The 13,609-nt window shown below is 34.2% G+C and overlaps 2 protein-coding genes across 8 annotated transcripts in view; one reads left to right on the top strand and one right to left on the bottom strand.

Moving 5' to 3' along the window:
• Nucleotides 1-885, bottom strand: part of ubxn11 (UBX domain protein 11) — a 43,399-nt gene extending 42,514 nt beyond the window's left edge. For all 3 annotated transcript variants that reach the window (XM_087287784.1, XM_087287787.1, XM_087287788.1), the window contains exon 1: nt 686-885. The gene's annotated coding sequence lies outside the window, so the exon portion shown is untranslated. The remainder of the gene's footprint in view (nt 1-685) is intronic.
• atp2c1 (ATPase secretory pathway Ca2+ transporting 1) overlaps nt 1-13,609 on the top strand; it is an 87,421-nt gene that overhangs the window by 25,118 nt on the left and 48,694 nt on the right. For all 5 annotated transcript variants that reach the window (XM_087287694.1, XM_087287695.1, XM_087287698.1 and 2 more), the window contains exons 2-3: nt 1,182-1,286; nt 9,379-9,495. In XM_087287694.1, the coding sequence (XP_087143820.1) occupies nt 1,182-1,286; nt 9,379-9,495 (222 nt within the window). The remainder of the gene's footprint in view (nt 1-1,181; nt 1,287-9,378; nt 9,496-13,609) is intronic.

Genomic DNA, 13,609 nt, shown 5'->3' with positions numbered 1-13,609 from the left:
ATTCATATCGCACAGTTGAAGTCAGAATTATTAGCTCCCTGAATTATTAGACCCTGTTTATTTTTTCCCTGTTTCTGTTTACGGAGAGAAGACTTTTCAACACATTTCTAAACATAACAGTTTTAATAACTCATTTCTAATAGCTGTTTTTCAAGACTCTTCTATACAGCTTAAAGCAACATTAAAGGCTTAAGTAGGTTAATTAGGTTAACTAGGCAGGTTAGGTTAGTTAGGCAAGTTATTTTATAACGATATTTTGTTCTGTAGACTTTAAGAAAATATATAGCTTAAAGGGGCTTATAATTTTGACCTTAAAATCATGTTTAAAAAATTTAAATCTGCTTTTATTCTAGCCAAAATAAAACAAAATACACTTTATCCAGAAGAAAAAATATTATCAGACATACTGTGAAAATTTCCTTGCACTTTTAAGCTTAATTTAGGGTATTTAAAAAAGAATATTTATAATATTTGAAAACGAAATTCAAAGCGGGCTAATAATTCTGACTTCAACTGTATATCGCAGAATAAAAAAATGTTGCAGTGTGTAATCTTTCCAATATTGTGCAGTCCTATTTCACATTGCAATATCGGTGTTGAAACTATATGCATGGTACAGACCTAGATAGGACAATGTTCATGCTTTTTGTGTGAGTTTCACTATAATTTTAAAGTCATTTTGTACCTTAACATGCCCCAGTTGGTGTCTGTTGAGCTCAGTTATTGGTGTCAGAAGATCTTCCTCCATTCACAGTCTGGCACTGCTGCGGCTTGAACTAATGCTGCCTATTATAGCTGAAAGTCTCTGCTTTTTGAGAACGTAACTATTGATTGATTTTAAACAGCTTTACTTCCATCCTCTGACAGTTTTGGTCTGGTCGGAATGGTAGATGTGCTCTGCCTTGATTTGTTTATTGTTTTCACGTGCTGCATTGAGGGGTCAAAGTTTGTTCCGGGCTTCTAATCCTTTTGTACATTGCACTCGCGTTTGTTTAAGAGAGATTATTTTATGATAGCATTAGCATTGATGATACTTTGACATGGATTACCTCCATAGTCAGAAACCTTTTTAATATTTTTCTTTGTCCGATCACACGAGTTATAACTTTTAGTCAGTATGCCAATATCCTTCTAGGTTGATGTTCTGATTTTAAAATGAGCTGTTTTTCTCTTCTCTTCAGCTTGTCGAGTGTCAACCCGACAGTAAAGATGAGACCATGGTTCCGGTTCTGACCTCGAAGAAAGCCAGTGAACTACCTGTGAACGAGGTTGCCTGTGCACTGCAGGTATGTTTGTCATTATCCCTATTAAAATGAACTAATTGTGATGACCGAAATAAATTAATAAACACAATTATTTAAAGTTAAAGACTTAATTGTTTAATAATGATGTCAATAACAGAAATCAACATGCTGCTGTCAGTGATGTTTATTTATACTGTATTGCTCAATTATATAATAACCAGAGCTAATTTTATTTTAATTACTGTTGAAATCTTGACTTGTTACTAATAATTTCTGATAATTGCACTGTTAAAGCAGAGTTTGTTGAGCATGTTGTAGTTCTCTTTCATGACACATTGTTTTGAACTGTAAATGCTGGCTATGCAGCTTAATCAGTTGGATAAGGAGTATTTAAGGAGACCTACAATACTTTCCATAGACAAGTGTGTTTTAGAGATTACAATCTAAAATGTAAAAGTGAACATGTGGTTACTCTTAAATGAACTATTTTTGCCTCTTTAAAGACGGCTATTTCCCTTTATGGCGTTTCTTAAATAACTTTGAAAATGTAAGTGGTATGTGCTTTATTCTTAATCACAGATGTAACTAGTGAGACATTTGTTTGGATTAAGAAAAATACAATATTTGAGAAGGCTTGAATGCTTTATTTAATATAAAAAAATAAAATCTACAATTTTATTCACTACCTGACAAAGGTCTTGTTACCTATCCAAGTTTTGGTCAGATGTGGCTTGTATGAAAGGCAAAGGCCTCTAGATTACGCTTATTTTACCACAATAAAGTATGATCATGCCTTGATATTTAATGATTTAAGTAGGACAGTAAACTCTGACTTTGCTTAGACAGAAGCCTTGTCACTGAACAGAAATAATGTACAGTAAAGAATGTAAAGTCATGGTGCAGTGGAAAAAGAATTAATACTGTGTATGACTCCCATGAGCTTGGAGGACTGCATCCATACATCTCTGCAATGACTCAAATCACTTATTAATAAAGTCATCTGGAATGGCAAAGAAAGCGTTCTTGCAGGACTCCCAGAGTTCATCAAGATTCTTTGGATTCATCTTCAATGCCTCCTCGATCTTACCCCAGACATGCTCAATAATGTTCATGCCTGGTGACTGGGCTGGCCAATTCTGGAGCACCTCGACCTTCTTTGATTTTAGGAACTTTGATGTGGAGGCTGAAGTATGAGAAGGAGCGCTATCCTGCTGGAGAATTTGCCCTCTCCCGTGGTTTGTAATGTAATGGGCAGCACAAATGTCTTGATACCTCAGGCTGTTGATGTTGCCATCCACTCTGCAGATCTCTCGCATGCCTCCATACTAAATATAACCAACCATGACTTTTACTTCACCAAACTTGGCTGATTTGTATGAGAATCTTGCATCCATGTCAGTTCTAATAGATTTTCTGCTGTATTTTTGATGATTGGGATGCAGTTTATCAGATGATTCATTGAAAAAAATCTACCATCTGCCGCTTTTCCAAACAATCAACTTGAACAGTGGTTCTTAAACTGTGGTACATGTACCACTAGTGATACGTGGGCTTACTTCTATTGGTACGCACAGAGGAATAACTGAGTAATGAAAGAAAAATTGAATACAATTTTAATCATTTGATGCGTACGATAACACCGATGTGATCAACATTGGCTATTCTCTAAAACCTATGAATGTTTAGTGCATCACGTCATCAGCTCCAATTAAAATTCAATTCAATTAACACAGAACTAGAAAAAGAGGTGCGTGGTGCTTGCAGAGAAGATAAACGCTAGAGCAGTGATCATCAACCCACGGGACACAGACCGGCACCGCTTTATAGACCAGTTGGTACCGGGCCGCACAAAAAATCCTGAATTATTTCTGTTTTATTTATTGTCCGAGTCTGAAAGATTGTTTATTTTGAAAAATCTTTTATTTTGAAAAAAAAAAAAACGCGTTCCGTACTAATCTACACACAAGTTAATATTTAGATTTCAAAAAGTTTTACAAATATGTCATATGTACATGCAGCATATATTTCAAAATTTATCAAAAAATGTATAAATCTGAATATGCCTCTGGCTCGAACTGTGCAGTGCTGTAGCTGCTTAATTTGACCAACTACACTACTTCATTTCAATACTGGTCATTTTGTTGGTACTTGGAGAAACATTTTTTTTTGAGGTGGTACTTGGTGGAAAAAGTTTGAGAACCACTGAACTAGAAGTTATTATTTGTTGCTCTTATAATTGAGATTGATAACAAGACTTTTGTTAGGAAGTGTATAGAATTTTTTATGTGACTCAATTTCGCACTGGTGATAAATATTCCATGATTATATGCCATGTTTACATGATTTAATTTGTATATTTGTTTATTATGGAATTCAAATAAGAGTCCTGCAAAAAGGTTTACATAAAACTAAAGCAGTCTTAAAAAAACACTGTTCAACTAAATTCAACTTGCTCCTCTGAGATGTAGCTGAATTTTCCTTCAGTTGAACAGTAATGTTTGAGGTAAAACTGTGGTCCACGGTGATTCATCAATCTTTTCACTGCTTTCAGCACTTTAGTAGTCAAAAAACATATAGAGGCAAAACAAAAGTAATAGCATTGCTAGGGGCGTAATTTCCCCTAAAATAGCTCACTACAATAGCTCACTTTGTTTGAATGAGCAGGAGCTTCAGCACTGTCAGCGATCAGCAGCATCAGATGACTTTGATGTCAACAACATGCATAACAAAAGGAGATGGTTTTTTAGGATAGGATTGGAGAATGTTCATTTGATTGATTTAAGGATAATCCTTGTTTTAGGAGTTTGTGTTGCCCAAGGAATGTTTTTTTTATTAACTAATAGTAAATATTCATCCACGAAATAGAATTATTAAAGTAATGATGAATATGTTGATATAATTAGCCTTCATTGTAATTTAGCATCTGTATATCTGCAACTGATATTACACCATATAGCGATTCAACATTTTTTTTTTTTTTTACATTTAAAAAAATATATATTATTTTTTTTTTTTTTAGCTTAGTTTGAAATAAAAGTTGAATAAACCTAATCATTTCCTGCATTTTATATCACCATATTCTCTAGTAAATGTATGTAAATGTTGGTAATGGGATTTATTTGCAATTCACAACAAGCTTCCTGTTGCATAATGGTGTACATTAAACAGAGAATCTGAAAAGTCAATTTTCTTTATTTAAAGTAAGAACATAAGCACAATTTAGTTTTATTGTATACTGTAGATTGCCGCATACAGGAATAGCAAGTAATTGAATACTATTTATTATAATTTTTGTTTTTTGTTTTCACCTTTATTGGTATAGTACAATGGAGATTTTATGGACTGGAAAGTGTAGAGAGCAGAGATAGGGGAAGGATCGGCAAAGGACATCGAGCCAGGAAACGAAGTCGGGGCACCAACCACTAGGCCATTGGTGCCGACTTGAATAATATTTGAATGACATAATGACAAAGCACCATGGTTTTACCCAAGTCTGTATAAAATCAAAATTTACAATGCTTATTTTACTAGCACACATTGTTATTCTTTAGGGTTGCCCAAACTTTTTTTGTATGTAGGGCCAAAAAAGAAGTTAAAACAATTTTACATTAAAGTTGCCGTGGGTCATTTCCTGATTTATTTTCCAATATTTTAAAATAAATAGTAAACTTTACTTTAAATCAAATTACTTAATTCAGTATAACTTTTTGCTAAAAAACAAAAACAAAAAAAAAACATTTATAACACAGTGAAGTTCAATGCAGTATACACCATTCAAGCAGATTCTGAATTTGACTTGATTTACTATCAAAGCCTTTGCATTCTCGGGTGACATTATGTACATTTAAAAAAAAACTGGTAAATTTACACCAAATCAAAGGTTACCATGGGCCAAGTTTGGCCCGCAGGCTCTAGTTTGGGGATCTCTTGTTAAGGTTAACAATTAGTTTGTGCAAGCATTTAAAAAAAAAAAAAAAGTTTATTTTGGAGTGGCGGTCCTTCTCTGTTGACGTCAGTTGGACAACTTCAGCCACAATATTCATAACCAAGGGAATGATTCACATAAAGAAAGCCCTGCCTATTTCTGAGTATTCCATCTAAGTTGGAAATCCATCAACAGACTGAAATAAAAGTCTCAGCATTGATATATTTAATAGCTAAATTGTACTTTTTAAAGAGCTAAGTAAAACATATCAGTGACGTTTTCTAGACCCTTCAAATTTAAAAGTACATTTTATTAAAATGTAACCAGTGGAATTAAGAACAGTCCATCATTATTGCGAAATAACAATGTCAAGTAGCTATTATACTAATACTAAATAAATATTTGCCTGCAAAGTCCTACAATTGACCAATGAGTATCGGGTATTGTAGAAAAGCAACTTCTAGGAACATCTTGGAAGGATTTCTAGGAATAATATTAACTGATGACTTTAAATGAGTTATAAATAAATATCCTTTGTTGGTCTTGGATTCGTTGTCTCATCAAATATTATTACCACTTAATTTTCATAACCCTTGGCAACCTATTGAAACTGTGCTCCGGGGGCAAAACAGGATGTTGATCCTGGAATTGCTCGTTTAAATCACGTTAATATTTTTAGTCACCGCCTGTACAAATGGCAGCAGGTACATTTCTTCATGTAGTCAAACAGACAAGGAAAGCATAGACTGCATGCCATGACACTGAGGAATTCAAAGTATATCCCTTATGGTGTCCTTTAATGAATCACATCAGGAAGATTAGAGACTGCCGGGATGCTCTGGCTGTCTCAGTGTGGATGATGGAGCTTGTAGTGCCATGTCCATCACCCCACTGACATGACCATCTGCTCCCAGAAGACCCTTATTCAACCACTGTCATCAACGTTCAGCCGCAGGAAGCACTTAAGCCCTGAATAATGCGCCCTGGATAATGCAACTTTCATAGAAAATAAAGCAGAGCATGTTTTTATTTTGTCCGCCAACAGAAGCTGCATTGTTTATCGAGTGTAGACAGAATATGCAAAGCAAAGGAGGCCTTGTGCCTTTCCTGTTTGTTGTACAAATTTGGTTGAACTCAGCAGCATTTTAACCCTGATATTACAGCAGGATGAGGCATTTATAAGGGTTTCTTAAACTCTTTAAATCTTAAATTTGCTTTTCAGTGAATTAAGGCCTTAAATATGATTAAAAATCAGCACAGCAAATACTAAATTTGTAAAATCATATACTTGATCTTCATACTGAATTGTTTAGTACTGACATTTTATTTTAAAATAAAACATAATTTCAGTGTCATACTTTTAATAATCATCACCAGCATTGTTGCCTATGTTTGCATGGGTATTTCTAATACGATTAGGACAGTACTCTGATTAAGAGTCTACCATGTAAACAGAGATTTTTGGTGACATTAATATGACTGAAGTTATAATCGTATTTAACACAAATCGAGTTGAGACTTGTGGAGTTCCGGTTACACCGGCAAGAGGATGACAGCTTAATTTTCGAGTTTCTCAACGGTTTTGTAAAATAACCCCTAAAAATGAAATTTTGTGAGATCTTTGCATTATTTAAAGCAATGATGGAGAAAGGGGTCACTACGAGGAGTTGGACAACGACGAATGCGGTAGAAAATAATCCTGAAACAAGTCAAGATAACTGAAGCTCTCATCTTCATGGTAAAGATGGCCTTGAAGTCAGCCTCAGTGTATTCTTAAAGAATTGAGACTTGTGGAATTCCTATATTTTAGTCACATCATTAAAGTGCAGTACTGACATGTAAACACTTTAATCAGACTTTTAGTGTCGTGTAGGACTTTTCACAACCTATTCACCTTATTCTCATCTGACGAGTGGGCGCTGCCATTTGAATCTTTTTGTCTCGCGACTTCCGGTCACATTCACTTCCATTCATTTTTTGACGTTAACAACTGCTCGTTACGCTGCTTGATGTTGCAATTTAATATTTTCTTATTATATTATGCTACTTGGTCTGTGTAGTCATGCAAATATTTGTTTGTTGAGCAAGTAGTTTGGCCATTTTCTGCCGTTTATTATTCCTTGTCATTTCTCCCATAGGCGACTGAATCGGAAGTTCTAAGACAATCGCGAAAACAGGCGCACTTCCGCATTTTAGAATAAGGTCAATACGAGTTTGTCTCTGTGGCGTTAATGTAATGTTGCTGGATGAAACATAAAGTTGAAAAATTAAAAATGAAACACCTGAAATTACTTCAAACGCCAGAGTAAATATTGGATAGCATGGTGACGTATTGATGTTATTGGATTTATGTACTATAAAATGTAAACAGGAACATGAAGGAACGTTCTAAAATCAAGACGGATAAACTCATTGATCATATGATTGCCTTATTTAGATAAGAGTAAATGATTACTGATGTCCATGTAAACGTGGTGAGTCACCATTCTTGAGAATTAACTGTATTCAGGATGTCATTCAGAGATGTTGATTCAACCTTATAATTACAGATTTCCATATTTATTGTCTTACGTCTGTGGGATGCACGGTGTATGTGATACAGTGATCGTGTGTTTTATAGTGTGCATGCTTCCTATATGCAAGATGGGGACTTTTGCTTTAGATTTTTATGACCCACACTCTGCCATCTCGTTTTGCATGAAGTATAAACTTGTTGGTAACCCTTTACAACAAGGATGTATTAGTTAATGTTATTTTATTTACTAACATGAACAATCAACGAACAATTCCTTTTGGTGTTTATTGAGTGTAGACAGTATATGGAAAACAGCAAAAGGAGACCTTGTGGCTTTCCTGTTTGTTGTACAAATTAGCTTGAACTCGGCACCATTTTAACCATGATATTACAGCAGGATGAAGCATTTATTAAGTTTCCGCTGGTCGTAAAGTCTTCAAATTTTAGGTTTGCTTTTCAGTGAATTAAGGCCTTAATTAGGTCTAAAAATCCGCACAGCAAGCCTTAAATTTGTATAATCATATAATTAATATTAATGAGGAATTGTTTTTAGTTCTGACATTTCGTTTTAAAGTAAAACATAGTTTCATTATCATAATTTTAAATGATTATTGTCAGCATTGGTGCCTATGACTTTGGATTTTAATAATGCATTAGTACATGATTAAAACAATGCTGTACAAGTACACTGTAAAAAATGCTGGGTTCCACACAATTCCATCATGTTGTCCCAACTCAAATCTTAACTGAACAAAAGTTAACTGAAATGTTTTTACAAATTTAAGTAGATTGAACATAAAACAAATAAGTTGTCCCAAAAAACCTTAAGAATTGTTTTCATCTGGTTTTAAATCAGTACTATTAGTTCATGTTAGTCAATACATTTACTAATGAAACCTTGTTATAAAATTTGTCCAACCCGTTTGATAAAAATATTCATTTAATAAATTTTTGAACTGATAAAATGAAAATTGTGTGGTTTAGTATTAAAATATTTTTATTAAGTAGTTCCACACCCAAGTATTTAAATAAGAGGCAGTCAAGACTTGAAGTACTTAAATGAAGTTTATTTAAAAGTCACTGTAATTGGGATAATGAGGGAATAACATACACCTGGCCATGGAACAGCTGAGAAGCCAATTGTCCTATTACTTTTGGACCCTTAACAAGTGGGAGGCACATATGCAAACTGTTGTAATTACTACATTGTCCAACGGATTTGGATGTAAATACCCTCAAATTAAAGCTGACCGTTTGCAGTTAGAGCATCTTGTTTGTTTGTTTCATTTCAAATCCATTGTGTTGGTGTATGAAGCCAAAAATATTAGGACCTAACTGAAGTTCTCAACATGTTGCTGTATTGTTTTCCCTTGAATTGTTTACTTTAGATGGTGTTAAAGTTTGTCATTTACTCTCATCAAACGTGCAGAATCCCTGTTCTATGGTGTTTCAGGTTCAGGATACAGTGCTCTGGTCTCAAGGTGTTTCTTGCAGAATTTATGACAGTTGTCTAACAGTAGACTTGCCAAAGCTCAAGTTCCAGGACATTGGCTTTATTAGTTGTTTCCATGGCTCCGGCGTTCTTGTTTGTTAGTGGTTAATGTCAGTTGTCATGGTTACGCATCTGATGAATGTTATTTTGGGAAGGCAGCATTTTTCTGACTTAATTCTCCCGCTCTCTCTCCCTCTGCCAGGCTGACCTGCAGTTTGGTCTCAATCGGGAGGAGGTTGAACGACGCCGCACATACCACGGGTGGAACGAGTTCGACATCAGTGAAGATGAACCACTCTGGAAAAAATATCTCTCTCAGGTTGGGTGGCTTAAAAAAAAACAATGCTATACGAACATTAACTTGCTAATTCTGTCGTCAGACTGTTTTTATAGTACAAAAACACTTTGAAAATGAAACGATTGATCAACTCTGTAAGCATTGGTTATTATTCATTTATATAGGCAGGGCAAGTTTATTTATATTGCACATTTCATACACAATGGTAATTTAAAGTGCTTTACATAAACACGAATAAAAGAGACAAGAAAGTAAAAAAGATTAGAAGAATTAAGAGTGTTTAAAACAGATTTAAAATGAAAGCCAGTTGAAGCCAGTTTTAAAAGAAAACACACGAAAAAAAATATCTGTCAGACGCAGCACAGTGCTCATTTAGTAAAGGCACAGCTAAACAGATGCATTTTCAGTCTTGATTAGAACGTGCCTAATGTTGGAGCACATCTGATCATTTCTGGAAGCTGATTCCAGCAGCTGGGGGTGCAGTAGCTGAAGGCAGATTCACTCTGCTTTGACTGAACTTATGGAATTTCTAATTTACTTGATTCTAATGATCTTAGTGATCTGTTAGGTTTGTATTCACTGAGCATATCTGTAATGTATTGAGGTCCTAGGTCTTTTAGTGATTTATAAACAAGCAATAATACTTTAAAATCTATTCTGAATGTAACCGGGAACCAGTGTAAAGACCTGAGCGCAGGTGTGATGTGCTTTGATTTTCTGGTTCTGGTCAGAATCCTGGCAGCAGCGTTCTGAATGAGCTGCAACTGTGGGACTGCCTTTTTAGGAAGGCCAGTTAGGAGGCTGTTACAGTAATCCACCCTGCTGGTCATAAAATCATGAACAAGTTTCTTTAAGTTTTTAAGATGATAGTATGCTTTCATCTACAGCGTATTCATTCAGAAAATCACTGAAAGCTACTTTTATGAGCCTCCTGGAAGTATTTCATGGAATGACAGTCATCCCGCCAAGCCTTATCACATGATTTTTTTATAGCCTAAGGTGGATGATAGGATTCTTTTGTTTCATGTTGCAGTACAGGATGTTGATCCTAGATGATGTATTGCTTGTTTAAGCCACATTCTATACAGTTGGCAGCAGTGTAGCTATTCTTTCCTCATGAAAAAAAATCTATTCAATATGAACTTGCAAATGCAATATGTATGCGGTAATGCAAAAAATGACAGAAATTTTAAGAACTTTAATACCATAACTAAGCATTTCCTTTTGTTTGCCTCTTCCATCTGCTCTTCCCAAGGAAGTTTATTTATGAACCCCCAATCAAACCCAAGTTGCCCTCATTTGTGTGCATCAGGGGATGACACAAGACAGATAATGAAGGTTGTGAAGCATGTGAAGTGCTTACAAATAAATTATATAATAATAACTATGACACATATATGCATATGTTATGGAGTATGCATGTACTGCCGTGATGCAGTACATATGCTTACAATGACGTCTTAAATACTATGTGAAGCTGTTAGTTTACACTTGTGGAAACCCATTTAAAGCCTGCATTAGAATAAATTTTATTGATTATTTAATTAAACAATTATATTTTCACTGCCCTGTTGGCCAAATCCATTTTTTTCTTTTTTTTTTAGCATAGAAGTCATTCTATGCAGTGTAAAAGTGTGAGATTTATTGTGAAGAATAAAACTATTGTAAATATGCCTCAAAGCAGTAAAGTGACCCAGTTCATCCAGTTTTCTCGTCCAATATAGAAATGACAGGCCACTGTCCTCTGTGAAGAATTCCAGTCCCTGCACTGGTCACGAGGCTTGTGCTAAATATAGCATTACAACTGGGAGGAATTGTATTTTTTTCCCCCTCATTACTTTTTTAAAGGTGGCACACTATCACCTTCATCTTTTGTGGGTTGCCTTGCAGAGTGGCACATTTGACGAATCTCTCTATACCTGCTGAGCATGTCTGTATATTTACTTAGTTATAGCTAGTGTTGAATGTGATTAGTTACATTAGCTACTGTTATTAGTTTTTTGTTAAAGTCAAGGAAGGGATTACTTTTTATTAGATTTAATTTGTTACTTTTGAAACCCAACTGTTAGGGCTGTGTTTTTTTATTATTATTTAATTTTTTATTTTTTTTATTATTATTATTGTTATTTTTTAATTTAATTATAATTTTTTTTTGACATTGCGATTTAATTTTGTAGTCAAGCTTCTGCTCAGTCATCTGTATCGTAGCTTCTTACTGCTAAAATGCAGTGAGTGTTAGGAACTGAAACATAATAACTTATACATTTATTCGAATTTGTTTTCAAAAATTCAGAAATTAAGCACAAATCTTTCTCTAGAGCAAACGGTGAGCACAAATAAAATGTATTTTTAAAGCAATTTGGTAGCTGGCATCCGTTACACTTATAATTTCTTAATTATTGTACATAATGAAAATCTGAATATTCTATTTTTCAACTGAAATATGACATTTATCAAGACATTTGAATATGCTTAGGAACAGGGTTTCTGCAGGGTCTTAAAAAGTCTCAAATTTAAAAATCGAAATTTTAAGCCTTCAAGTCGCTGTTCTAGATCTTAAATATTTTTGTACAGGTCTTATTTTTCCGATGTCCATGTATCGCTACATTTAATGCTCATTTTAATTCTTTTTTGTTGTTGCTGGGTTTTCGTGATGTTGTAGTCCTTTATTTCACTAGTCCAATTGGCATTACAACTACAAATAAGACCAACATGCAATAGCCAGTCAGGTTTCTGTTATTGATCTCTGCTTTCTGGCATTTCTGTTATTTGCAAATGTGACGTCATCGCTGTGTTTGCGGAGGTTCTCTTTGGGTGTGTTTGACATGATTTCGGCTGGCAGAGCTCATGAAATTTTTTGAGACTCGGGCTAACGTTTACAGTATATTGATGGGCAATTTCTCAGCTTTATTGGTGATAATGGTCAGGTTATAAGTAGAGGACAGAAACTAGCCAGACAGTAATGTGTGAATTGGTGAGAGGGCAAAATAAGGATAAAAAAGTCAGTAATTTTAGTAAGTGTACTTTTTACTTTATTCTTGCCATAATAAAAATAAAAAATATTTGTAGAGCAACCCATTTTCTGTTGTCATTAATGTTTCACTTTAATAGGTAGAACTGTCCAAAATATAAACAAAAGCAAGTGATGCATCAAAGTTAGATTTTAAAAAATCTTGAATGGTTATAAAAATCCTTATAATCATTCATTTATTCATTTTCTTTTCGGCTTTAGTTTAAAAATCTTCAATGATATTAATGATATGATCTAGTTCTGGAAACGTTCTATTTCTCTGTTAATCCGTCTGATTGTACTGTCTGTTTCTTGTGACCGCCCCCTGTCATTTAAAAGAATATCTCAATGGCGAACGCATCAAGTATAAAAGCCTAGTCCGTTTGTGGCGCCAGGTGGAAGTATAAATCAACCTTAAGATGCTTGTTTGCTTGTCAAACCTGTCTTTAGTACTGCTTAACTTGAATACATTTATTTTATCACTATTTTTTTATTTATTTAGCATTTTCTCTGTTTTTGACATTGCAATATAGGTCTTAAATTTAATACTTAATGGCCTTAAAAAGGTCTTAAAAATATTAAATTTGACATTATGATATCTGCAGAAACTGTAGGAAGAAAATGATTTAACAAATTAGTCCATCACAATATAAGATATACATTCAGAGAACCACAGTAATTGTATATAGTTTTTGTTATTCAGATAGTTTGCATAATAATTCAAAATTTCATCTAAAGATAGATTTATATCTATCCTTCTTTAGACACTTAAGAAACAGTCTGTGTTAGATTTGTCTGGATTTTTATTATTGAGTCAAGTAATTAAAGTACTTATTGTGTAACTAAGTTACTTTTCAGACAAAGTAATCAGAAAAGTCATTTAAATGTAATTTAAATGACCTAACAATTAATTAGTAATAAATGATTTTGAAGTTACTTACCTTACTCTGGTCATAGAGCAAGGGAAAAAATTTGTAGCTCAAATATGTCGTGTCACAACTTTGAAGGCAACGGGGTGGTGTATGTTACAGCGTGTGGAGAGGGATTGGCCTTTTCTTCTCATGACCTCTAATCTTTTTGTTTCTACACTCACAAACACCTGCTATTATACTAATTCTCTGACGC

Source organism: Danio rerio, chromosome 16 (assembly GCF_052040795.2).
Source record: "Danio rerio strain M-AB ecotype USA chromosome 16, GRCz13ab, whole genome shotgun sequence".
Classification (NCBI taxonomy): Eukaryota; Metazoa; Chordata; class Actinopteri; order Cypriniformes; family Danionidae; genus Danio; species Danio rerio.
The sequence above is the reverse complement of the archived record's forward strand: the minus strand, read 5'-3'. Positions and strand labels throughout refer to the sequence as shown.